This window comes from Corapipo altera, unplaced genomic scaffold (genome assembly GCF_003945725.1).
Source record: "Corapipo altera isolate COAL_440 unplaced genomic scaffold, ASM394572v1 0, whole genome shotgun sequence".
Taxonomy (NCBI): domain Eukaryota; kingdom Metazoa; phylum Chordata; class Aves; order Passeriformes; family Pipridae; genus Corapipo; species Corapipo altera.
Genome location: NW_020884872.1, coordinates 31,309,778 through 31,337,234, shown reverse-complemented (window position 1 = coordinate 31,337,234; position 27,457 = coordinate 31,309,778). Strand labels below are relative to the sequence as shown.

General features: G+C 36.4%; 1 protein-coding gene across 1 annotated transcript in view; it reads left to right on the top strand.

Annotated features, from left to right (window-relative positions):
- TMEM131 (transmembrane protein 131) overlaps window positions 1–27,457 on the top strand; it is a 90,666-nt gene that overhangs the window by 15,926 nt on the left and 47,283 nt on the right. The window contains exons 2-5 of the mRNA XM_027642282.1: window positions 2,070–2,131; window positions 10,683–10,723; window positions 17,831–17,899; window positions 27,285–27,408. Of these exons, the coding sequence (XP_027498083.1) occupies window positions 2,070–2,131; window positions 10,683–10,723; window positions 17,831–17,899; window positions 27,285–27,408 (296 nt within the window). The remainder of the gene's footprint in view (window positions 1–2,069; window positions 2,132–10,682; window positions 10,724–17,830; window positions 17,900–27,284; window positions 27,409–27,457) is intronic.

The window sequence follows — 27,457 nt, the reverse complement described above, 5'->3', positions numbered from 1 at the left end:
TAATAGATCATTAATAGATCATTAATAGATCATTAATAGATCATTAAAGGTGTTTTCTGATAATTTTTTTTGCTTGTGCCTGATGCCACTGTCAAGTGCTGTGTGTTCATTGTTTCCAAAGCAGAGATCTAGAAAACAAGAGAATGACAGAAAGCGCAACCTCAGAAGTGCAATTCGTTTTGCCTCTTAGGAAGGTGTGCTTGTATTGAGAAAGTTTTTTTTTTTTTTTTTTTAGTTGTGATTGTTGAACTTGCAGTAAATCAAATACATGAGAAAACATAATTTTATTCTGTATTTGTGTCCAAGTTAAAAATTGAGAATTTTCCCTCCATATCAGCTAATCTGTAATTTGGTTTTTTGCACAGAGGATAAGCATGAAATTTCTCTGAAATTGTGATTAACTATCATATTCTGTGTTTTAACCTAATGTGTCAAAGCTTCATTGTCTTGCATTACAGTTCGCTTACAGATTTTTCTGAGTGGTTGTAAAACCAAAATTAAGCATTGATTTGAATGTCTCACATCATATGTATTGCCAGTTAAACTGAGAAGAATTCACTTGTTCTTTGTTTCTAGCATTAAACTTTAAACTGGAAGACCTACTCCAGTAATTTAAGTTTTAAAAGCCCAAATTTTCATGAACTGTAGGACTTGATTTTGTAACAGCTGTTTAAATGTTTTGGTTTGTTTGGTTTGTTTGTTTTTTTAATCTCTTGCCCTATGTTCTGTATAGTTCCTCAGTATAAATGATTGACCAAACTCCTGATTCTTGGATCAAGGATGGGTTTTCTTTCTTTTGGAAAGCATTAAGGAAATGACAATACAAACACAAAAAAACCCTCTACGATATTGCTGACATGACTGACTAGGACTGTTCATGCCACTATTAATATTGCAGGACAGGCATATTGTTTATAATCTGAATGCCCCCTTTCCCCTCTGGGGTGATTTTCACACTCAGCCTGAGCTGGGCTACTTTTGAAGGTTTAAAGGTCCTTTTTCAGACTGGGATTCAAAATCCATCTTCCAGAAGCGCACACTGTGCTTTCTGTGTGCTGGGAAATCTAACTTCTTCCTGTTGAAGTTGTTCCTCTTTCGGAAAGAGGGGCATATTGCCACTCACTCAGCTTCATCTGGCTGAATGGTAAAGACAGTCATGGAAAAAGAACGTAGGGTACAGAAGGAGTTATTTATAGGGTTTTGGTTTTGTTGGGTTTTTTTAATACAGTTTTCTGGTCTGAGGTTGTTCCTGTATTTTATTCTGAAGACCTGCTTTTTTGTGTGCCTCAGTAGACTTTTGAGGAGTAAGATGTAGAACAATTCGAACTTCTGTTTCCTCTTTAAATCATATTCATTCTTGTACGCATTAATATATTTTACGGGAAGAGCATTGCCCTTATTTCTTTGTCTTTAAAAGAAAGTAGCATTCCCTGCATTTTGAGAGGAATTGAAAAAAAATTTGCCTGTCCAAACATTTAGAGGAAATAAGTAGAGGATTTGAGGATCCTATATGTGACTGAGGCTTGAATTTTCATAGAATTTAGTTTTATGGTGCAAATACTTCTGAACTTTTTCATATTTTAATGTTACTTTTAAGATGGAGAGAGTTGTTGCCATGCCAAGGATTAGGGAACAATGTGAACAAGGCTTTCCAGATGTACTGTTAAGATTTTTGGTGTATAAATGAAACAGAAATTCTGTTTGTAAATGTCTGAACTCTTTGTGGGCTTAGATGTATTAACTTGAGTTGTTTTATTGAAGTGTGGAGTAACCTTGTTACCACCAATCTTTTTCGGGACCCTAGAGGTTATTGTCCCCTTTGGAGTTAAATATTTTTATACCAAAATACTGATTTGCCAAGTGTGTACTTCTCCAAGGAAAATCAGTGTCACTGATTTTATTTTTTTGATTGTTTGGTGTTTGTTAGACTCTGCATTGTTATTTTGGTTAGTCACAGGTCTATGTACAGAATGAGGTATAGCAGATTTTGGATGTTATAAGTCGCTCTTTTTATTTAATAATTAAATGGTTTTTTGTTAAGTTTCTTAGTTTTTTGTTTTTCTTTGCAGCTTTCATCCAGTCGGATGGCATAATAGAAATGCTGCGTTTTGATGAAGGAGACCTATTGCAGGTATGTAGTCTGAGTGAACCACCTGATCTAGCAATGTTTCATCTTCTTTGTGATAGCTGCTTTTTGAAACTCCTGGGTAAGTGGATTTTTGAAAATAAACAAACATCAAACTTTACTGCATAAAACCTTTGGACCTTTTAGAGTTACTTTCAGCGGTATTCTTTGGTGTGTCCTGAGGTTCTGATTCCCTGATTCTTTTGTGTTGGGAAACTGGTGGAGTTTACTACAGTTTCTCTCTGGCCAGTTTGTCCAGTTCTTTTTTCTGAGAAAAACATAAGGATTCATTGTGTTTAAGACTTATCTTGACGTAGAGTTGGGATGCAATTGGATAACTCATTTGGAGGAACTGCAAGTGTTGCAAGATTTCCAAACTAAAGGCAGTACTTGGGATCCAACTTGATCAAGTTGGATTTAAACACATCCTAATTACTGCAGTGAAGTAATTGCAGACATGTATTTTTTGGGTACAGTCTTTTTGTCAACTTTCTTTTGATGTGAGTCAAAACAGGCAAAAAATTAACTTTAAAGTATATATGCTGATATTGAAATGGTGGTAGTAGTTGAGATTAAATACATAGCAATGTAGCTTGACTTTAGAGCTACGTAATTCAGAAGTTCTGTTGACTACAGTTTCATATGCATGCATTTTGTAGATTGTACTTATGTTGAGAATACCTTTTGTTAAAATTCCTTAATGGTTTTAGTCCTAGTGGTTGAAAGGGAGGACAGGAGAAAGAAGAAATCAGTTAATTGTTTAAATGATTAAGAACACATGGCTTGTGACTGTGTTTCCAGAAGAATCAACACATGTCAAAGCTGTGTAGTTCTGGGCTTGTGATAATATTTTTTGTTTCAGAGCAGTGAAGGTGTCTTTTTCTTTTTTTTCCCCCAGGTACCTAAGTTGTTTGGGTTTTTTGTTCAGTTGTTTAGGGTTGCTTTTCCTTCTTCACTTCTTGGTCTTTAATGTAAATCAAAAATATCCCACTATACATATTAAGATTATAATTTACAAGAATAAGATCCTTCAAAGTGATGTAAACTGGTGACAGAAAAGGTTGCAATTAAAAACAAATGGAAAAAACCACCCCCTGCAAAAAAACCCCAAACCAAAAAACCCCTCTACCAAACAAGCAAACAGAAAAGCCCTGGGTTCCTCATTAGCTATCATGTGCTAAACACATTCTCATAATAGATATCTAATGTAGGCTTATGTTTGGACATGTAGAGTGGTGGAAGTTTTCCATATACTGGTTACACTCTCAATTATTGAAGCTTTTGACTCTTTGAATATTTCTTTAACTTGAATGGGGATACCATGTATCACTGTAAATATAAGGAAAAAACCGCGTGGCTTAGTTTCTTTTACATGCTCTATTTTTCTCAAATACGTATTAAATTGGGGGTCTTTCTTTTTCCTCTTCATAGCGATAATTTTGTACTAAAATCTACCTACAACTTCTTCATACAAGTTTATAAAAACACTCTCTAAGTTTCTTTACTAGATTTTTGTCTATATGCTATTTAAACTATAGCATTTAATTGGGACATTAGTGCTCTGAGAGAGGACAGAGTAGTTCTTTCCCCGTGTGGTAGCACTTGTTTAAGTAATTCCAAAATGAGTTGTAAGGTTTTGACAGCATTTTATATGCTCGTATAGTTTGTATTTCACTGTGCTCTCCAGACACATTGTTTTCTTTAGTGTGCTACCAGTTAGTCACTTATTCCATTTCCAGTTTTAGATTTGAGTTCTCCTTCAGCTGAACTTCTCTTTGTCAGTGTCCGGCCATCTCCTCTGTGTCCTGATTATTTGAACTCTTGTCCAGATCTGACAGATGCTTCAAGCTCCTGCTGATGATGTCATCTGCAAATATAGGAGGGCTGAAATACAGTACAACTGTTGCTTTTAATAATTTATCCTTTTGTGTTAAGCCAACATGCTGTCTCACTTTTTGGGGACTTTATTTTGAAAAGTGAACAAACACTAAAGGGAAACTTATTTTTTTCAGAACAAAATTTTCATTTGTTTTTAGTTCATAAAGTGCTGTTTCTCATGTATTCCATTTATTGTTAGAGCTTTTACCTTGGGTATCTAATGTTCTTCTGCACAGTGTAGTTGGGGTTACTATTTTCTAGAGCGAGCAATCTTTTATTCAGACTTCTGTGTATGTAATAGTATTTTTGAATTCCTAAAATTAGACAGGAAAGTGGTAAGACTTTTCAGTCAAATTCTTCTAGCATGAATCTGCTGCCATAATCTTAAGCGTATGAAATGATTTTTTACAGATGAACTCTTAGAAAACATTTTACTGATATGCACTGCTTTGCAGAGTAACTGAAATAGGGGAAAAAAGAAAACCTGTGTTATTATATATACTTAATACACATTTGTTGTCATTATTCATAAACTGCTGTTAACTGCTAGTCACAAAAACTGGTAATGAGAATAAAAATGATCCTAAATGTCAAATAGACAGGACTTAACATGACTTGTAGTGGCTTTGTAACACAGAAGCTGTGGAACTGAGTTACATATGTGGGAATTGACAGTGTTGATTGGAGGAATTTTAGTATTTTCTGCATGACTTATACTTCATTCTCTGTGGTAAAGAAGTATCTTAACGTTAAATGGCAACCATTCAGTTCTGGTGTATCAACAATAGTGTTTTCAGGGAGTAAAGTCTATCTGTATTTTTTAATTAACTCAAATTTTTATATTGTATATGGACTTTTTAAAGGGTTGTGATATGATCTCCATTGATATCTGTATAGCCAAACTGCTGAGATACAGACTGTGTGAGTGGGCAATAACGTGGCTGGGCCATTGATCTCGATGATGTATCATACAGTACAAAGTTCAGCTGGCAGTTGGTTACCTGTGATGGAGCTGAACTGAGGACAGTAATACCTGATGTCTTCATTAGCAGCCTGGATGATGGAGAGTATTCTCAGTGAGTTTGGAGATGATAACAAATTGGTTGTTGCACTGGAAGGCAAGACTGCTATTCAGAGGGACTTTGGCAGGCTGACAAGAACCTCATGACATTCAGCTAAGGCAAGTGCAAGGCCTGCATCTGGGAGAGAACAACCCTGTGTGACAGCACAGGCTGGCAGTAGTAGCAGCAGCAGGAAAGACAATAGTTTGAACACAACTTGTCTATGTGCTGTTATAGCAAAGACAACTGCCCACTTACTGAACTGGAAGATAAGGAGTGTGATTTCTCTTCCCCCCCCCCCCCCCAACCTGTGGGGCTGCAGCTGGAGTACTGTGGCCAGTCTGGGCTACCCAGTACAAGGCAGGCACAGACAGGCCTCTAGAAGAGGCACAGCAGAGGGATACCAGAATGTCAGGTGGATGGAAGGTTTCTCATGTTAGGATGTATTATTTCTTCAGCCTTTAGAAGAGAAGACCAAAAGGAAAACTGATTGCTGTGGGCACTGTAGAATTGACTGAAGCCAGATTTTTTATTGTGCTCAGTGGAAGGATGAGAGGCTTTGGGCACAAATTTCAACATGGGACACTCTAAACCCATGTGAGAAAAAACCTTTTAAGCTTGATGGTCATCAAACACTGGACCAGGTTACTCAAGTTGTAGAATTTCTGTCTTTTGAGATACCCGAAACATGATGTCCCAAAGCTGTGAGTGACCTGCACTAGACCTCCCCTAAGCAAGGGTTGACTCAATGGCCTCTGGAGCTTTCTTTCACATATGTATGATTTTATAAAAGGATAAAAGCTATCTTAGTTGGTTTTCATTGCTTGTGAGCAGCTGAAATCCTTCAGAGGAATTGCCATCCCCGGGCTTTAGTTTGAAAATGATTAACTGGTGCCCAGGAGTGACTGTTGCAAAGCTGATGTCAATAGCGTGTGTTGCATCAGCTAAAGTCAAGTGATGTTTTTGTTTCCTTGTGTGAGTTTGGGTCATGAAAGAGAATGGCAAAAGTGACTCAGTTCAGTCCACTTTCAACTACCTTTCAGATTACAGTATTAATTTTTTTCATTACCTTAAGCAAGATATTCATCATTAATTATGTTTCTTTTAATTATACTACTTACTAGCACAGAGCTCATGAGTGCAGCAATGAAGATTTAAGCTGCCATCTACATATTGGTTTTGTAGCTGTCTCTCAACATTTATTTGCAAGCAGTACACAGCTTTTCTACAAGAAGGAAGCAGCCTTACTATAAAATAGCAAGATGTAAAGTGTTCTGAATGAGTCTTTCAGACTGTAACAGTCTTTTAAATTAGTGTGGATACTCTTGTGTAGGAATACAGAAAGCTTTGGTTGCTGAGAATTTTGTTAGCATTAAAGACAAATATTTGGTGTCCAGAAACCCCAGGTCTTAAGAAAGCTTTGCTGCTTTTCCCCCACTGTCCTTGTATAAGACTTTTGAGCTCTAATTTAGTTGTCTAAACATAAGTAACCAGTGCTATTTGAGATGTCCTGGGCTGTCCTGGAGATCTACATGGCCCTGGCAGATATGGCACAGGGCATAGGAGAAACTGTCCTGAACGTCAGTCTGAGATCAGGCAGGTTGCCCTAGGACATTTATCTAAAGTGGCAGCAGATGCCTATGTTTAGATAACTGAGTGTAGTGACAGGTTATATGACCTCTTATGAATAAGTGAAGAATAGCTATTCTAACAAATTTGTGAGACGTTAAAATTAACTTGGTGGTTGTGATTGGTGTTTTGGTGGTATTTTTTGGGTTTTATGTTCTGGCTAAAGCTAACAACTTCTTCAGAGACAAATTCAGGCTATAAGGTGTGTGTTTTGATTCTCCATGTGTGCAAGATATCTGCTGTCTTCCACAACTGTACTGAGTCTGTGAAATGTGATTTGAGGTACAGATTCTCTGTGAAATCTTTCTTGAGGATATGAGCCTCTGGAGAGAAATTGTTCCAAGTCTTTAAACTGGTGCTGGCTGACTGCCTTCAAGTTTTCTAACTCACTGTACAAGTTTTCTCAAGATCTTTTTTCTGAAATCCCTTTGATTTACAGTCTAATCTTTCTAGGGTTATATAAGAGATAAACTTAGAAAACTAAAGCATGAAACTGTTAGTAGCAACAGTCTAAATGTTATATACTATCTTTAAATTAAGAAAAAATCATCTATCTTCAAGGCTTTAACACAGCCTTTTGGGTGGAAGGATTAAGTTGGATCTTTAGGAAGAAATTTTTTACAGAGAGAGTAATCAGACATTGGAATGGGCTGCCCAGGGAGGTGGTGGATTCACTGTCCCTGGAGGTTTTTAAGATGGACTGGATGTGGCACCTAGTGCCATGGTCTAGTAACCACGGCAGTGTTGGATCAAGGGTTGGACTTGATGATCTCAGAGGTGTTTTCCAACCCTGTTGATTCTATGATTCTATAATTATAAATGCCCAGTACTGGTAAGAGGGGTGATTTTTCCCTCTCCTGCTTATTTTTCCCACTCAGCTGTGAATTTCTACTGTTTCTTTTGTACTGACCTTAATTTTTGTTGTTAGGCATTTGGATTGGGAAATTAATCCAATTGAAGGTTTTCCCCCTGTAACTTAGCTTATTATGTATCTTGAAACATTAATAGTCTGCATATGCAGCCTATGTTCTGATCTGTACATTGCAATATTTTGTTATTTGCAATGTTTCTCCAGTACAGATAAGATTTAATAAATGTTTCATATAAATTGTATTTTGCCAGTGGTGCTCTTTTACAATGTATCCTTTGCAGATGAAAAGACTAAACTGTATTAATTACAGAGCATAATGTTATTTGTCTTTTCCTGATAAACACAGTATTAAACAAAACCTACACTTTAAATAGTGGATTGATCAGACACATGGTTTTGCTTGCTGGCATTTTTGTTTCACACTTTTGTGCAGTCACACAGGAAAAATAGCATGCTAGACTGTAGTACAATAGACCTACAATTATACTTGAAGATCAAATTTAAAAAAAAAAAGTATTTGGGACTTGTAACTGAACACAGTTGTATGTTTTTGTTTACTGCACAACTCAAAAGATTGACATGTAATAAAAATGAGTGATAATTATAGAAACTGCCACATGAGATTTATTTTTGGTTCAGTTCCATGATGCTATGACTGCTGAAGTTGGTATGCTATTTCTTTGCTTTTGATTGACCCTGATCCAAAGTCCAAACAAACTTAAAAAACCCCAACAAATTCCACACAAAATTACCCACAAAAAATATCAAACAAACCAGAAAGCAAACAGCTTCTACTCAAAATACAGAAAGTGTCATTTAAAATTAATTAGTAATTTTTCTTGTTTAATAGACACGTGAAAGCAAAACCCAGGCATTTCCTTGTAAGTGAATCTTTGATAGATTTTTACTCTTAAATATATTTGAGGTTTATGAGTCTTACCAGAGTGATTTGTGATTTTAAACTTGATCTACGGATATTAGACTTAATATTTTCATAGCAAATTTGAATTTCAGAACTAGAGGGGAAAACCTTGAGTGTTCAGTCAGATAATTTAACTCCCAACAGTTAATGACAGCCATGGCTATTTAGTAGTTGAAATTTTGTCCATTATATGTATTTCCATTTGTTTCTGTAGTTATCTGCTGTTTAATGTGATCTCCACTGCCCTCTGTCTAAAAGTTGGCCTGGGTGGAGGCCAGCAGCTAAGCCCCACACAGATGCTTGCTCACTTTCCCCAGTGGGATGGGAGAGAGAATCTGAAGAGTAAAAGTGACAAAACTCTTGGGTTGAGATAAAGACAGTTTAATAGATAAAGGAAAATAAAGAATTCACAAAAACATTTTTCTTCTTTCTTCGTTTTACTTGAATTTGTCTTACAACCTGTTGTAAACTGTTTTGGAATAGTGAGTATTTACTTATATCTTAGTGAAAATAGAAAATGAAGTGTGACATCAGAATTAAGAAGCTGAATTGAAAGCTTATCAGTATGTGAGTAGTATATCTTAGCTATGAAAACATGGAAACATTTGCAAGCCAGTGTATTTTTAATGAAGAATAAGGAATGACCTGTTTGCTTGATTACAGTACAAATACAATAGGTAAGTTTAAATGAAAGCTTGCTGACTTTTAAATTACAATAAAATTAACAGCATAAAACAACTTATCTTGTCTCTTAGTGTTCTCTTCAGGGAGGAAAAACTGCACTATACTGCAAATGTGAACCCCTTCCTGCAATGTCCCTTTAGCAAGGCAGTCTTCCTTTAAAACCTCTATTTCAGAGGTTTTAAACCAAAAAAATGTAATTGATGCTCTGCTTAGACTTTCAAAATTGCAAATAAATCCTCAAGTTACAAACAGATTAGCTTTATTTTACAATGGTAAATAATACACTTCCAGCTTTCTTCAGTTTGATGCAAATTAGAGGGTGAATAAACCAACTAATTTCATTTTAAATTTGAAACACTACTTAGATTTACAATCCAGGATTGATCCTTGACATGAATCAAACACTAATGTTTGTAGACTGTGATTTCACAGTAGTAATAAAATTTCCAAAAAGCAAAATAAAAATCCCTCTAATAAAATATATTTTAAATAAAGATAATTTTAAAAAAAACTATTTAAAAATACTTTTATCTTAGGAAAAACAAAAAAAAAAAGTATAATTTGTAGGTGAAATAGAAATCAAAGAAGTGTCCAGCCAAGGGACTTGACTTTTAGCTCTGAAATGAGATGCAACCAATTTGCATTCCCCTTGCAAACAAGCAACATCCTTATACTAGAGGTGAACGCAGAAGAGCCAAGGTGCACCATAGACTTTATCAGACCTGTAAGCTTTCTTCCCACTCTCAGGACATAAATATTCAGCTTGGCCATGAAATCTTTAAGAGGAGGACTAAAATCCTCAATTTGATCTCCAAATCCTGTGGGAAGACAGAAGTTTTCAAAGGCAGGTATGTTTTAACATTAGCTGTATCAGGAGGACATTCCACATGCAGCCTTCTAAGCCAGTTGGTATTTCTTATACAAGAGTAAACTAACTGGAAATCCCTGGACAATCTAACCTCCTTGTTTTCAGGTAATTAACCGTAATGTCCAGTGGAGTGGAAGGAAAGGTATGAATAATAGAGGATAGAAGATCATTAGGAGAGGAGATGAAGTTTCCTAGTCAAATGGAGATTATAGCCTTCTTTGTTTTCTAGGTGTTAAACTACATCAATGAGATAATTGCTTGACTGTTACGTGGTTTATATGCTTTTCTTTTTAATTTGCTTCTTACATCTGTGCTAGGTTTTTCTTTTATTCTATACAGTGTTATGATTTCCTGGACTTTTTTTCCTTCTCTCAGTTTTTAAGTTGCTAGTTGTTTTACAGTTTGTAGGAGTTCTTGCCACTGGAACTCACCACAGTTCTTGTCCTGGACCAAACAGTCTTTCAGTGGAGGCTTGACTTCTTTAATTGGAAAAAGCCAATTTGCATTTTCTGTTCCAGATCAGAACTTCTCCTTTTGTCTGTCAGGGTCTGACCAACTTGTGGCAGTTGGGTTGGTTTTTTTTTTTCCCCTCACAGGAAGTATAGTGCTGTCAGTCTTAAATTTATTTTTTTTTTCTTTTACAGACTGAGACAACTTTAGGCCTCAGTTCATATCAACAGAAAAGGTAAGCATATTTCTAAACATTTAATACAGACTTTAGTTGGAAGATTTTTGATACTTTTCATAAGAATAATAAAGTTTTAGTGTAAAAAACATCAAATACAAATAGTGATTTTTTTTTTTAAATTATGTTTCTCATACAAAGGAAACAAAACTAAAATGTAAAGCAGTTTTTAATATTGGACAGCTAAATCATAGAATCGTAGAACAGTTTGGATTGGAAGGGACCTTAAAGACCATCTACTTCCACATCCCCCGCCCTGGGCAGGGATACCTTCTACTAGACCAGGTGTCTCAAAGCCTCATCTACCCTGACCTTGAACATTTCCAGGGATGGGGCATCCACAACTTCTCTGGGCAACCTGTTCCAGTGTCTCACCACCCTCACAGTCAAGAATTTCTTCTTAATATGTAATCTAAACCTTCCCTTCTTCAGTTTAAGGTCATTTGCCCTTGTTCTGTCACTAAATGCTCTTGTGAAAATTCCCTCCCTAGCTCTCTTGTAGCCCATTTTAGGTACTGGAAGGTGCTGTAAGGTCTTCCTGGAGCCTTCTCCAGACTGAACAGCCCCAACTCTCCCAGCTTGTCTTCATAGGAGAGATGCTTTCTCTCTCTGATCATCTTTGTGGCCCTTCATGAAGAAGAAACTTAACATATGGAATAAAAACTTGAGGAATTCTTCAATGCACTTTGTAATGTATACCACAGAGTAATTCTGTGTAATTAGACTTTTTTTAATCATTTTACTAAAGTTACTTGTATTGAGAAAGCAGTGGGTTTGTTTGCCCACTTCAAAAGTTCTTGGTGTCCTTTTGAAGAAAAACTCGATTATGTTACTTTTGATAGATTCTTGTCCATCCCCCTCTGTCTCATCATAGAATCCTTAAGACTGGAAAAGACCTCCAAGATCATCAAGTCCAGCCTTGAACTGAGTACCACTATGCCAACTAAACCACATCAGAGACTTACACATCTACTCTTTTTTTGACGGTGACTTCACCTCTTCCCTGGAAAGCCTGTTCCAATGCTTAATCCCTCTTTCAGTAAAGATTTTTTTCATAATATTCAACTTGAATCTCCCCTGGTGCAACATGAAGCCATATCCCCCTCATTCTTTCACTGGTTGCCTGGGAGAAGAGGCCGACCCCCACCTTGCTGCAGTCTCCTTTCTGGTTATAGAGAGTGATAAACTCACCCCTGAGTCTCTCTTCTCCAGGCTGAACAACCCATGACCCTGTCCTATCCTCTTCCATCCCAAAGACATAATCTATTATGAAAGAACTTGGCATGTATAATATCTGAGAAGGAAAATAAGTGGCCTCTTTTTTTCCCCTGTTCCCTGATTTTTCTCTAATCATCAGATATTCTTGTTTATTAATGAGTGCAGTGAACAGTAATAGTGAAACTTGTTTCTTGTACAGTAGCATTAAACAAATTGTCATAGTAAATACAGTTATGTTTTTTCCATAAGGCTGTTTCCCGTTCCTTCTCAGGAAATCTAGTAAAAGAACTATTCTTTTTTTTCATTTTGGATTGATTCAGTCCGATTGCAGGTATGAGAACATGAATTTTTAGGAATGGCAATTGAACTTAAGATAACTGTGATTAGTGTGTTTTTCTTGGATAGAGCAATACCTTATGTAGATACTTCAAAAATGAAATAGTATCTTGTTTAAATCATCAAGTCTCAATGGCAGAGAGTGCATATATTGGCATCTAGTGCAATATGTGTGATATTTTTGTCTCCAAGAAAACAACTGAATTTGGTGGTTCTTGAATTTGAGGCCATGGATTAGATTTGCCTCCAGGATATTTTAATTTCTCAACTAAGAAGATTGCTTTCTGTGTTGGAAATTTCAGTGTTGTAGAATGTGTTCTATTAAAACACTGGTTTAGATATTTGAAAAATCTCTAGGTCTGCCAGGAAAGTAGTCCATTCCACTTCAGAGTACTGGTCTATTTGGGGTTCAGTCACAATGTAATAATGCATTGCAAGCTCTTCTGTGCCATATTACATAGTAAATACACAATTTGCTGTCTGTCTGTTAGTGGTTTTGCATGAACCTTTCCTTTATGCATTTTTCTAGGTGACTTTTTTTGATGTCATTGCTAAAACCAGTACTTCTCTAGATAACCTCTCTTTCTTTGTCCTTAATACAGATTATGTCTTTTTCTTGATATAGCTTGCAGATGTTTCTTTCCTATTTAGATAGTTTATTCAGTTCTTTGATCTGCTTTTTTAGCACTAATTAGAAGGAGGGGAATGAACTAGCGATTCAGTTTTTGTTCTTGCCCATGGTCAGGTTACAGTGGATCTATTCAAGCTTCTCCCTGCTCTTTCCTCACCCTTTCCCCAGACAGCCCCCCCTCAGGAATTGTTAGCTTGAAGTTTAAGTGCCTGATATCATGAGTATGTTTTCCTGATACAGGATTAATGTTGGCATAACTGAGCCAATCACTATCTGGGTAGTTATGGAAAAAAATTGTTGCTAGTCTTTATTCGTGTGCATTTGTAGCATTGGCTGCTGTTAGATACTGAAGTTGTCAATTGTTTGATGGGAGTCCAGTGTCTCACCAAGCTGGTAATTAATACCCCATTTGAAAAATAATTTTAACTATAAAATTCAAAATACATTTTCTGATATATGCAGCTCAACCTTATTTTTTAATATTAACATATTGTGGCCGCATTCAGGTTACTTACAGAGCATTTTTAGTTAAGAGTCCTTGCGATGGCTCTTTCGAAGATATTCTGGCACAAAAAGCACCCACTGTGAGGTATTTGCCTATTATTCATTTTAAAAGGTCAAATTGTTACTTTTAGAAACACTTTTATTTCATTTCATGGTAATGGAAATAAAGTATCAGCTTTTTAAGAGATTGTGTTGCTAAATAAAATCATAAGATCTCTTTCTGTTTCACAGTTTAATGCTGGTGTCTATATTCCTTCACAATCTATGGCACAGGAGAGGAAATAAAACCCTTTAAACAACTGGTAAAGTAATGTGGGAAAAATATATGTAGAATATGCTGAGATTTGAATTTTCTACAGTAGCAATTAAAGATGTTACAGATAAGATTCCACAGAGCACAGTCCTCCTCCAGAAAATCCCAGAACAGCTAGAAAAGGTAATGTGAGGATACAGAGCAACTGTTGCTGCCCAACTTTGCAGAAATCTTTAAATACTGTATTTGGCAGCATTTTCTTGGTCTCTGAATGCAAAGATGTGCACGGGTTATCTAAAATTATCAGTGCCTAGTACTCTGTGATAAACAGCAAAGCGTTACAGAAGTGCTGCAGAATGTCCTTAGGACGGATTAATATTGTGCTTCAGCAGAGATGGACATCCATGTCACGCACAGTCTTTTCAGGCATTGTTTTTTTACCATTTTTATAACTGCATCTGTAACTAACCTTATTGAGACATGAAGCTGCACTTCAGTGAATTGCATCTGATAGTAGATTGCTTCTGGGTAATAGCAATACTGTAGTTGGTAGTTGAGGTGAATGCACACTCACTTGGATGACAGCGTGGATGGAACAGTGAGGATAATGATCATGTTGGGAGCTGTGTGTAGTTCACTCTCAAGTCTCATTCTTAAAATCAAAATTCTTGCAGAAGGAAAAAGGTGTTGAGACCATTTAAGTTATAGGTTTAGATGACTCCTGGCTAGTTCTTAATCTACTGCAGCTTGTTTGCAGATACCAGTAGTCCTCTCTTCCACATGCATCTTTTCCTTTTCATGTTGCTGTCCTTGTCGTAACAGGTATCAACTGGTAAGTGTTGACACAGTGTAGAAGAAGACAGTCTGTTCTTTCAAAAGCACCCTTTCTGCTTCGTTTCCTATGCAGGGTTCTGTGAACATTGCACTCAAATTTTTTTCTATGAACCTTGATGACATTAAAAAAAACCCCAGATGTTCTTTACAATTTTGATCTCAGTACTTCCCATCAGGGTAACTGCATGATTCTAGTCATGATATCATCTCTGAATCCCAGCAAAGCAGAAAACTAGGGTAGATATATCATTCTCCTCCTGGTAAGGGAGAGTTCATTGCATATGTAGACTGCTGTAGTAGATGGGAAGTAGCTGTAAGAAACCTAACAAAATATGAAATGCAGGCACATTATCTTCAACGCTGCTGATGCTTTTGAGAACACATGCAGGATCACTCTTGAAGAGAAAAGACAACGCAGAAAGAATTGTGCCTTGCAGAATATACCTCCTAAAGAGTCTTTCTGCTGTGCCTTTTGCAATTGGATACGTCTATCTCATATTGGCCTTTTTAGCCACCAACATGCTTGTAACAAATGTGGGTAGTGTCCTTCCCAAATGTTCATTTGCGAAGCGTAGCCATGATGTTGTCCTTGACTTCAAAAGTTAGAGAACTTCCAGGGGTAGGGAAGGAAAATGTTTAAATTGTGATAGAAGACCGGGAGCCATAGTTCTACATGCATGCAGTAGTAATTAACTGAACGTCATTATGCTGTAAAGTTACCCTACCCATGGGTGTATCCTGCCTTCGGTGAGCAAGTGCCTAGCAGAGCAGACATTATCATCATTTTCTAGTCTGCTGCAAGTTGACTCATGTTGGGCCTTTCAGTATGCAAAGTTTGAGAATTCCAATATTACTTGTTCCCATTTGAATCTTATTACAATTGTTGCTTCTATTACAATAGTTAGCATTCATGATGATGTCGCTGCCTTAACCGAACTTTAACCATTTAAACATTCTATGCTGTCTGACTGGCTGTCCAGGATAATATAGCTCTTTGGTCTGAGAAAATGTTGCCTAAGCTTTTCATGTATGTGGAGAATTGTGTATGGTCTGATTGTTCAAGTTAGGTCATGTTACTCTTGACAGTATTTTCAATGCATTTGAAATAAAGATATTAATTATCACTTTTGTAAATATTGTAAATTTTTCTAATAACTTGTCCATAAAAGGAGTTTGTGTCCTTTTACCAGTAATAAGCAATAAAAAAAGAGGTGCTGTCTGACCATTCAGAGTTTTCAATTTGGAAGAAATTGACAGAATTATTTTAAAAATCACTGTTGAAGAATGATTTCTGTTTAGTGTTATCTTGACAATGGAGGTACGTGAGCTTTTTATGTCCATTTTCATTTAAAAGTGCACTCTAAATGGTTTTCAAAATGGGACCATAAACTTTGAAGTCATACTGTCCATTTGTTTTGTTCTTTTAAAACATCACTGCCTATTTAATTTTCCAATTATATTTTTTTATGTCCAGTGTCTTCGTAAACTTCATTTTGTTGAGTGTTTGTTCTGTGAGGTTAGATTTTAGCCTGAGAAGGCTAAACTATATTGTTTGGCAACTATAATGAGTCACAGCAGCACTTAATAATAGCAAGAATTGTAATTTTTTTGTAGATCTGAACAGTTGTTCCTATTTATGTCTTAAACCTTCACTTCTATTATGTTGTGATCTATATATGCGTGGCATGTGCGTGTGCACACACACACATAGGGAACTGTATACTAAAGCTGACTGACTATGCCTGTTCTTGACCTGAGAGTGTTTTACTTCTTTTGTGTGGATAAAGCTATTTTTAATGACTGATCTCTAAGTAGGATTAAAGATGATTCGACATGCAAATTTACAGACCTGTAAATTGATCAGCATGCATAGATTCAGTTGTGGAGTTTGAGTGTATCATTGAGAGGTATTTTTTTTTACAGAGCTTCTGACTTGTTACACTGTTGTTGTTGCCCAGCTCTGCGCTAAGAGAGGATACAGTTGTCATCCTCTATTCTTAAATTACTCCTGTAAATAGCTTTCTTGTTGAAGTGGTTCTGAAGTATGGAAAGACATGCGAATTTGATCAATAATTAGTTCTCCTGGAATTTCGCTGGATGAAATTGGATTGATTGAGTTCAAGGCTTCAGCTTTCCTAAGGCGAGCCATATGTCCTTGCCCCTTCCATTTCCCAGCTTCTCCCTCTGTTGAGGCAGATCTAGGTGTTCTGCTGCCCTGAGTGGGTTTGTGGAGCATATTTGCTTACCCAGGACAAGTGGCTGCAGCTTGATCTTTGGACATTTGGGATTGATTCAAAGTCAAGGATCTGAAACAAGAATGCTATTTTAATATCAGTAACATAAGCATTTGAAGAAAAAAGAAAGCTGTTGGTCTTGAACCATTCAGGAGCAATTGACTTTAAGCTATTTTTTATCCTTTCCTGTTTATGTTTTTTACGTTTTTATCTCCCTATTTTGTTTTATTATATGAAAACAATTTTTACTCAGCCCAAAATAAAGTGTTACAGAATTACAGAGATGCTTAATTCTGGTCACAATCACATCATTCTGAATAAAAGGAATGTTTCAGTCAATGAAACTGCTTTGTATTTTTTTCTTACAATTTCAGTTGTGGGTTATTGATTGTGCTCTGTATAACTGTACAGGTAAAATAAGTGGCAGTAGTTGCTTCCAGGTACTTTGTCATCTTCCCTTCTGGATTGTTTGAGTGCTATTTAAGTTTTAGTCTTCATCTATTAGAAGTTTCCTGAAGAGTTCCCAGTGGGACGTTAGTATAGGTAAAGCTAAAGAACGTTTCCAGAGCAGTCTCATCATCTTCAGGATATTGCAAATTTTGAACAGTATATATATGGGCTGTTTTCTCCTGTGTGGCCTCAGTATCTTCGGATGGGTCTGAGATTGTTTATGTACTAATATAGATGTAGCTAGAGAAACTTATTAGGTGTACGTAAATTACTGCTAGACATTGGACAATATCCAAAACATCTTTCATAGCAATGTTTGAACATTTCTGTGAAAGGTGATGTAAACCTATTTAGCTGTTTCACTTAGCCATCCTTATATAGAGGAAAAGCTTACACTCACTTAGGTCCATTTTAAAGATATGTACTCTTGCGTAATCTTCTATGGAGACACCACATAATCATGTAAGTGGCTGGTAAAATTACAATATTCTGACTGGATGAGTTTGTTTTGTTTGTTTCTTCTTTTGAATAAGTTACCCTATTAGTATTAATGGATGTTTTGCTAAGGAAGGGCTATTTGAAATGTGAAGAGAGCAAAAATGTATCAGTTAGTAGTATCTTTTACAGCATTTCAATTTTTCTTGCAGTGTATCCCTGTATCGGGGAAATTGCCGACCCCTCCGGTTTGAGCCACCAATGCTGGATTTCCATGAACAGTAAGTTGAAAAGGTCTTCTGATCTGTTTAGTTAGACAAATAAAAAAATTTTAAAAAACCATTCAAAAATCAAACCGAAAACAAACCCACCTGGGGTGGGTGGATGGGACCTCTAAACAAACAAACAAGAAAACCCCGACAAGCAACAAGAGCATTTAAAGCAGATGGAGCTGGTTGAGAAGGTTGTATACATAATTTGCATTAAGAGATTGTAAATGTAATTGACCGACATGTTCCAGAAAGCTGGTGTACTCAGTTTTAAACATTGTATAGTGACTTGTCAGCTGCCATGGTTTTGGTGGTGTAGGTACTTGTACTTACCCTTTAGGTACTTGTACAGCTGCACTGTGGAGCAGTTTTAAGTCTAGAACTTATACTGAGGTGAGATTACCTTTCTGTGTGTAACCCACATCAGGGAGTATCTACTCTAGCACATCCATTTTACTATTGCTTTGGTGGCAAACAACATGGCAGTGGATCTGTACTTACTAGAACAGAAATGTCAAGTTGTGAAAATACAACCTCAAGGAGAAGAAACAGCCTCCAGGAACCTAGCTCTGTGCTCTCTACCTTGCAGCTGGTTGCTGTTTTCGTTCTCACTTCTCTAGAACATAAAGGGAGGAGGAAGAAAATTTAACAATTTCATCGGTGTACCTGTTTGTAATCAGTTTGTCTGAGAAGTATTTCAGTCCTAACTTTTCCTGACAGTAATTGGTTACTGTGTATAGGTAGCTACCTCTTAGCAGTCAAAATTGGTTCTGGAGTTGGTGTTCATGGATGCAGCCTCTGTGCATGATTGATACTTTGATCAATGTAAACTGCAGTGAGGGCATTTCAAATATTTTGTTAACAGTTCAGCCTGGAAGAATGAAAACAACCCAGGTATTCCTGAACACAGCATTGCTTCCCCCATCCTCAGTCAGTGCAGCTGCTTGATGAAAGGCTGCTTTATTTACAGATAAGCCACAGATTATTAATAAAAATATAGTACCCTTTTTCTGTCAGAAAGACTGTCATATGGTGTGACTACAGAGATGTGCAAGGAAGCTCCTGTGTATTGACGTGGTGTATACTCCTGTCTTTCTGAAAGAAGAGAAGCTGTAACTTTGTTTGCACAGAGTAGCTTTTCAGAAATAACTTCTATACAAAAAACCCCAATCGAATATAATGTCACTAAATAACAAAGCTATTATGAAAATGCCTCATTTTGCAGAATTTATTTGTGCTCAGTCTAACAAAATTGTAATCCTACTTTGAATTAAAGACAGAATAAGTCACTCTGTCCCCTCAACCTTTTTCTTTCAGAATTTCTTCTAGCTTTTGATGTTGTGTATTTTTGTTGGTTTTTTCTAATGTCAGTAACTGGTCCTAGGTAAGAGGATATTGAGTCTCTAAATTGAATAGCAAATGGCCTTGTGGTAAGCCCTGTTCTACTGCATTTCTGCTATAACAAAAATGAGGTTATAGTTAACAAATCATACTGGTGACTGCAGTACAAATTCAAACTTGTAGAGCAGTGTGCTTTTTGTTAGAGTTACCGTAAACTTACCTACTGATTTAGTTTTAAATTATTTTCTCTTCAAAATGGTAGAACTTTCTAGTTCATAGTAAACCCAGAATTTGACATTTGAAATGTATTTTATGCACTTTTTTCTACTATGAATAAAGTGTGATGTGCTCTGAAATACCTTGCTTTTAAGGGTTATCTAGAGTTTGCATGCTTATCTGAAAAAAGCTACATGTACTTCTTTACTTTGTGGATTTCCAAAGACCATTTTTTGCCCCTTGCTAAAAGTAAATCCAAGACAGTATCATAAATACTTTAAGTTGTTGTTCATTATATTTTGGCTTTTTATGTAAGCTGTTCGTGGTTAGAGCTAAAAGCACTGAACAAATAATGTCGATCTGGTACAGTTTTAAAGTAGCAACAAATCTCTTACTTGGGAATGGCTCTGTACAGTAAATGCAGAACTGCACTGTAAATTATAATAGGAAACCTCTATGTTAGATCTTGATTCATTATGTGTTCTATTTTTTTTAACAACATATGATAATTAATTTATCTATTGTCATTTAGATCATAGTCTCATGCAGAAATCCTTTTCTGATTTATTAAAACTTCACTAAGATGTCAAAGGCAGTTTTAGAAAAGGTTTAGATATGGAGGCCCAAAGTTCAGTTTAAAATCTGTGAGCCAGCTCTAAGAAATCCTGAGTAACTCAGCCTTATGGTGAGAAAAAACTGCAGGTGCCAAGTACCTTGGAAGTCAAATAATGCGTATTTAAGCTTTTGAGGTTTTCTGCCTTCTAAAATAGACAGGGGTTTCACATTCAAATTCTGGCTTTTCTGTCTTTGTTATTAATGGATTTTAGGAAAGGCATAAAATGCATATTTAGTTTCTGAATAAGTACTATACCTAAAGGGTGTTTTGTTAGTAGGTAGCATGTAGCACTTAATGGAGCAAACTTGTTCGAAGTTCTTGTTTGTGCTGAGCTATCAACACGTATCATGCCCAAGCTAAAGAAAGTTCTAATATTTAATTTCAGTTGGAAGCTAAGTCATTCTTCCTGTTACATTTTTGGTCTGCTGAGAGTGTGTGGGTTTAATCAGATGTTTCAAAAACGTGCCAATTTGAGCAGGAATAATATTTAATAAAAGTTACTTTATCTAGAGATCTCAGAAAACCAAAATCTGTATTAAGTTGATAAATAGGTGCTGTAGACACACTTCCTGTGTTCCCCTGGAGATGAGATTGCAATGGTCTTATACTTCTGATTTATAACAGTTGGGGGTTTTTAATGCTATTTTAATATGAAACAAACACTGCCGTATTTTACTACTTTGAAGGCAGTCCAGGTAATCTCACATTTATCAAAGGAAATGTATGCTGTAGGTTAGGATATGCAAATCTTTAGCTCACTTGAAGAAATCCCAAATGTTCTCTGTATATATTAAGCCTCTGGGAATGGGATAGAACTGTGGCAGGTTATCCCGTATCACTGTGCCAAGGGACTGCTTGGACTATGTGTGGAATACTCATTTGGTTATTTAATGTGTAAACCTCTTACTTGTGTTTCTAAAGCAACACCAGTCTTTTTCTGGAACAAATTCTGCAACATCTTGGATATTTGAGATTCAGGGCTTTACAGAAAATGAGCAAAAACCCCTCCACCTAAAACCAGGTCCACAACTAGTTGACTTCATTCTTACCTGCATTCTGTTGCTTGTATTCTCAGTTTTTAAACTGTTACTCTCCTCTGTTGTCAAATGGAAATGGAATAACCGAGGTATTCTAATGTACAAACAGCAACCATAATTTCATCTTCCATAGCTTTGGGACTTGGTTGCTCAGAGGCTATTTTGGAAGAACAGTTATTACCTATATGGCTTTCTGTGTTTAAGATTGGTCTTCATATTAGAGGTCCTGCAGGTGGCCCATGTGAATGAAGGTTGTTGCAGAGCAGTTTATATTCAGTTCTTGCACCTGCTTTGTAGGTGAACGTGGATATTCACAGATCTTGATACATTGCCTTAATCTTTATTAATTCAAATCTGTCTGTATCAGAAGTAAACTTTAAGTTCTTCACAACTAAGCTTTTTGGTAGAAGTACCTTTTGATAATGGAGCACTTATGTACTTTGGTACTTTTAGAATGCTGACACAATATAAGGAAGAACTGCTTACCATCAAAATTTTAAAATGTGGCATTATTTTAAAGATGAAGTTGACATCTTACCCCTGTTTCATATAAATGATTGCTAATGTATGAAACCATACTTTTGGAAACAGTAATATTTTAATCTTTGATGAACATATGCTTCTATGGTGAATGGAGGTTCTTGCTTCATTTAATTTGAGCAATGTCTCATTCGCAGACAAAATTTTCTCAGTGGTAGGACAGTATTCTGAAGTTCTGTCTTTCAGTTTTCTTTTGATAAACAATCTCATTGCATTTCCTTTGAAGTGTTTTCATTAGGGGATTTTTGTAGTGATTTTTTGTTTCTTGTTTGTGAGCTGTAGTATTTAGCAGGATATTCTATGAAAGATTTTACTGGCCGTGAAAGCAATTGCTTGACAATGTTCAAATATCTGAGAGCTTCTTCCAGGTCTGGAGACCTTATGTTACTTTAGGTAACATAAGGGACATATTTTATTCCTGTAGCTTTAAGGACAGGATAGTGTCAGAATAGGTAAAGATCTGGAGAATACAGCTGTGCTGAATCTGTCTTAATATGCCTCCCTTTGAATCTAGACTGCACTGCTTTCAGTTATACTTCTAATTGCATCAACCAAAACCAAGAAAACCAAGGCAAAGGGGCATTTAAAAAGTAAAGGCATATAATGAATGTGTTATAGTGCGGTGAAAACTAGTTTTCACCCTTGTAAGGCTTTCCTGCTGTAAAAACGTATGGGAGGAGTAGCATGGTAAGAGAATGGAGAATGATATTGTTAACAGTTTAACTATTTGAAGTTTTCCTGAGCTATAGAAGAAATGTTTGTATATACTAGATATGGTAGATATAAATGTTCTTAAAATCATGGAAGTTACTTTAACATAAGGTTAGTATAAGTTTAGCAAATTGGTCTGTTTTCTTCAAGAACTCTAATCTCTTAGCAGTAGATAGTGGATACTTATAGCAGCTAGAGAGTTTACTCAAATCACTGGTTTTCTTACAGTTTAAACAAGTATGTTTACAACTGGTGAAAGGACCTATAAGTTATGTATAATGTAGAGCCAAATGTTTACATAGTACATTTGATACGCTTGTAATGTGTGAGAGCTTGAGATTGCTGGAATTTTCAAGAAATGTTGCAAAATGAGACTTTCATTTCCCTTGGATTTCTTTAAATGCGAGAAAGTGTTGACAGTGTATTGACATTTTGTCCAGATCTACTTCAGGTTTTGGTTGCATATCATGCTAGAGTGCAAAATGCTGCCAAAACAAATAAGAGTTAGATTACACCTTTAGATTAATTCTGACCACACTTGGTGACACGGTTGGATAAAATCTTCTTGCTGGCGTTTTATGTGTGGGGGTTTACTAACTGTTTGGAAAAGGTATGATTTTGTTGTATGGAATCTAAGTTGGATTCCTAACATAAAATGGGGCATTTGCTCTGCTTAGTATGTTACGTGAACACCAACTTTGTATACTATAAAAGAACTTTCTCTCTTCGTTAAAAGGCAGTAAAATTGGGAAGCTAAGAAACAAGTAATTTGCAGGCTAGTACATGTGTAAACCCAAACCTCTTCTGTTTTCTTTGCTTTTCGGAGTTGGAGATGCATTTGCTTTCTCCAACATATGTGCTCCAGTTACTGACTTCAGTTAAAGAAGCCCCTTGCCTGTGTCACTCAACCAGCGATGCATATGGTTTCATGTGAAACAGGAAGAATGCTCTAGTCACTAATTCTCTTGTTTTGTACATCGTGCAGTCTTCCTTTGTGTAAGGAACCACTGTTTTCTTCAGAATGGGCACAAAAGGCATTCCCTTTCAGTCTCTAGATGTAACCTTGTACAGCCAGCTCATTTTGTTTCTTTTAATTAATAGTAGGTGGATACATTACAAGTCAACACCCAAGTTCTTACCGCTGAAGCTTGCTCACTCTGATCTTCTGACTGGAGAACTGTCTTCATTGGTTAAGGAGGTTCCCAAGCCACATATATTTAGAGGCTAGGAGAGTGTTCTGGGCACCTGACTTTATATGCTTTTCACATGACACTTTTGCCTTCTAGGCATCTATGCTATTCACCCCTGTCTGATAGGACACTGTATGACAGGATACTGATTTAACCTATGATATAACCCACTTCTGATATGTTGGGCAACAACCAGTCTTACATATGTTTCCACAATGGCCAAAGATGCTAAATGAAAAAAATTCTTCAGGGAAAACATATGTAAAACTCTCAAATTCATTAGGAAATTACCGGAATTGAATCATGAGTATGTTTGCGTATATTCCCAGCATTTGAAAATATAACTGTGAAGTTTTTGGTCGACTTCAGTTTTCTCTCCAGTCTCATTACAAAGAATAGGAGATGAAACAGGAAGAATGTATCTGCTGAATTTATATCCTTTTACTTTTCAGTAATAGATTTGTATCATAAATCAAGTGAGCATTTTACAGAGGTGCTTAAACCATGTACAGTAAGAAAAAGTTAATTGCTCTTTTAAAAAGGCGTTTTCTCAATCCATATTTGCTTCACAGTGAGTAGCTAGATATTTTTGCAAGTCAGCTTTGAGCCAATAACTCAAGGATTCATCTCCCCAAAATTTGCAACAGCTGATTTCCATTGTTAAAAGAATCTACCTCTTGATCCCTGGAGTAGCAGTTAATTCCATTACAAGGACATGCTTACTGTAACTGCAGATACCAACTAAGACTTTGAGAAGAGTTGAGTTGCAGCAGTAAAGAACCAGAACATAGGCATCTTGACTCATTTGAACAGGCACCTCCCCCTTGTTAATTACCATCATCTCATCTAGATTGTGGTATCAGGTTTTTTATCAGTGTAGGTGGACCTAGCATTATGCAGGGACAGAGGATCAGGAGCAAAATCTTACATGCCTTGACAGTTCATATTTGCCTGAAGGTGTGTGTCTGTACCAGCTTCTCACAATGAAAAGTACTTGCTGTGAGCGCTCCAGGAAATTGTGCTGTGAAATTTGGCGTCGGGTAACACTGTACTTGTGCAGATCATTGTGGTCTGATAATCTACAGCTTGGAGAGCATCCCTGATGAGATTATTGCTTTGAATGTATGTTCATTAAGGGTATCTGGTGTCCACTGCTCTACCTGGATTTTACCATGTCTGGTAGCAGAAAAACAGGTGAGGTTTATGAAGTCCTATTTCTGTGGATTTGGCTAACATCAAACTTAAAGAAATAAGGGAAGCTGTATCTCAGCCAAATGTAGTACTGGACTCATTGTTTCAAAATCAGAATGATCAGCAAAACAGTAAAATAAAACACAGTCCTAACAACAGAATTCCTTTTAAGTTCCTTCTGCCTTTATCACTTATAATTAATACCATGGTAGTTTAGTCTGGAATATGAAGTTAGTGAGCTGTGGTGTCGGTCATGGCTGTTTGTTTTCATAAATTTAGCCTCTCAAATAGACTGTCTTATAGTCCCTTCTCTTCAGAACTAGAAAAGCATGAAGGCCTTAAAAGATTGTTAATATTTGGAATATTTCCTAGATAATGAGTTTTACTTCCTTTCTGACGGGAATATACTGGTGCTTCAGTATTGCCGGTTCATTCAACATCATTTTCATGATGGCTTTGTGGTGTTTCACACATTGATGCATCATAAAAAGTGTCACTGAAGTCAACCCTGATTTTAGGTTTTCAGTATATAGCTGGTTTTCTGTAGAGACCAGAGGTGATATAGTAATCATGTCATTTGCTCACAGTGCTTAAAATCTACCTCATCTCTCACTCACTGCTGTTGTGGTTTTAAGGAACTGTTCTGCTTGATTCTTGTTTTCAGCTCTTAGCTCCTCTTATGAAGCTTGGAGTGTTTTGTAATAGAGGAGAAGGATGATTTCCCCTTCTTGAGGAGCTGCTGAACATGCTGTGGGAAAGTGAAGTATCCAGAAATTGCACTGTGGCAAGCAGAGGAGTTGCACCAAGATGTTGGGAGCACGTCTTCCACTAAGGAGAATCAGAAATTGCAATGAGAGCTAGGGAACAGACAGTTGATCCTCAGGAGAGACTCGAAGAGCTTTCTTCAGTGTTAGGAGAGGTTGACTATTTTATTTCTTCCCTTTGTTTTTACTTTGATGTTAGTAAAATCAGAGAGTACTTTAAGGCTTGACCACTTTGTCTAAACAAGGAATTTACTGCAAAAGTGCTGACTGTTATACAAGCTTGCTTATGCCTTTCATAGTTACCAAGCAGATAAAATCCTCAAGGCCATCTGCACTGATGTCAGTGAAGGAGTGTTGAAGCAGTGGGTTCAGAGGAGTGCTGGGTAGCTCCCTATCAGCAGACACTTTTTTCTGATGTGGTTTTGCGTGTGTTTGGTGCTGTAGTGGTGAGTAGCAAAGAAATTTACAGTAGTAGAGTGCAGATATATTTTTCTGTTAGTGAGGATGCTGTTCGTTGATGGTTAGTAATTGTGTCTTTGAATTAATGGCATGGTCTTTAGCATCTGTCTCTTTAGCCCATGTTTCATAAGTAGGAGGTTCTGTCATCACAAACACTTTGTAAATTGTAGTGTAGTTTGATTATTGTTACTAAATTCTCCATTCAATGGAGCCTTTAATTTACAGCAAACTTCATGTGCTGGGACATACTTCACACCCCCCTCCAGGTTGAAAAACTGTGAATGCAATAGCACTTACTAATTTGGCTTGTTAAAGTGAATTGAGGAGGGTAGAACAGCTGCCTGTTGCTGGTCATCATCACTTCAGGTACTAAAGGTAGTAAGTCTTCCCATTGTTTTGCTGTCCTTGCAATGTTTGGAGCAAGTGACATGGGAGAGAGTGCTGCATGGAGTACATGTAGCCTGAAAGTTGAGTTAACTGTTTTAAATTCCAGAATTCAAAATTGAGCAATTTGTAATCTGCACTTTGATTAGTGCTTTGGTGCTGATGCTTAACGTGTGTTAAAAGGCATGAAAAAAATTCTGAAAAGACAATAAAGTCTGAAAAATAGTCGGTGAAACTGGAGCATCTATTGTCACCTCAGCTGTTGTAAGCAAAAACAAGCCCAAATCTTGTGTCAAATAAATTGTTAAAATGTTTTGTTAGTGAAATTGTGCTGTTGTTTAACTCTGTGACTACCATATTTTAGGGTTCTTAAATTCTAACATTTATTTCAAGCATTTATTTTTTTCCTTAAGGTATGAGTTCAAATACTATACATATAAAAAAGTTGTTGCTGAACATGTCCGCCTACTTAATTCTGTAGAGCATGTTATAAAATATGATGCCAGAGAAATTCTGGGTTCTGGGTAAAACTGCTTAAAATCTATAATGGAAAAAACTGGTGTTTCAAATTTTGTCTAGGGTGTATTCTGTTTATTTTAAGTTGCTGTGTGCACCCTGTCTTAAGATAGTTATTTAGAGATTCTAGCATGGAATAGAAAACTTGGCCTATTCTGATTCTGAAGTAAAAACCTGACAATAGAATTTCATGAGGATGATGCAACATTGGGTAAGCCTTCAGGAAAAATAAGCAATAAAATGATGGAAAAGATGTTAACTAAGTAGTTAGTCTAAGTATAATTTACACATTACTGGAAAAAAAGCATTAAACACAAAGTTCTATTGTCAGTATGCATCACTTTTATGCTCTTTTCTGGTTAATGGGAAAAAGCCCAATGCTCTATTGTCTAGATTTCTGATGCTTCGAAAATATTTTCTGTGTTTTGACAGGCCAGTTGGAATGCCAAAAATGGAAAAAGTTTACCTACATAACCCTAGCTCAGAAGAAACAATTACATTAGTATCAATATCTGCTACAACATCACATTTTCATGCATCGTTTTTCCAAAATAGGGTAAGTTATTTTGCTTTCTCAAAATGAACTTTTCTTTCCCCTCTGTAGT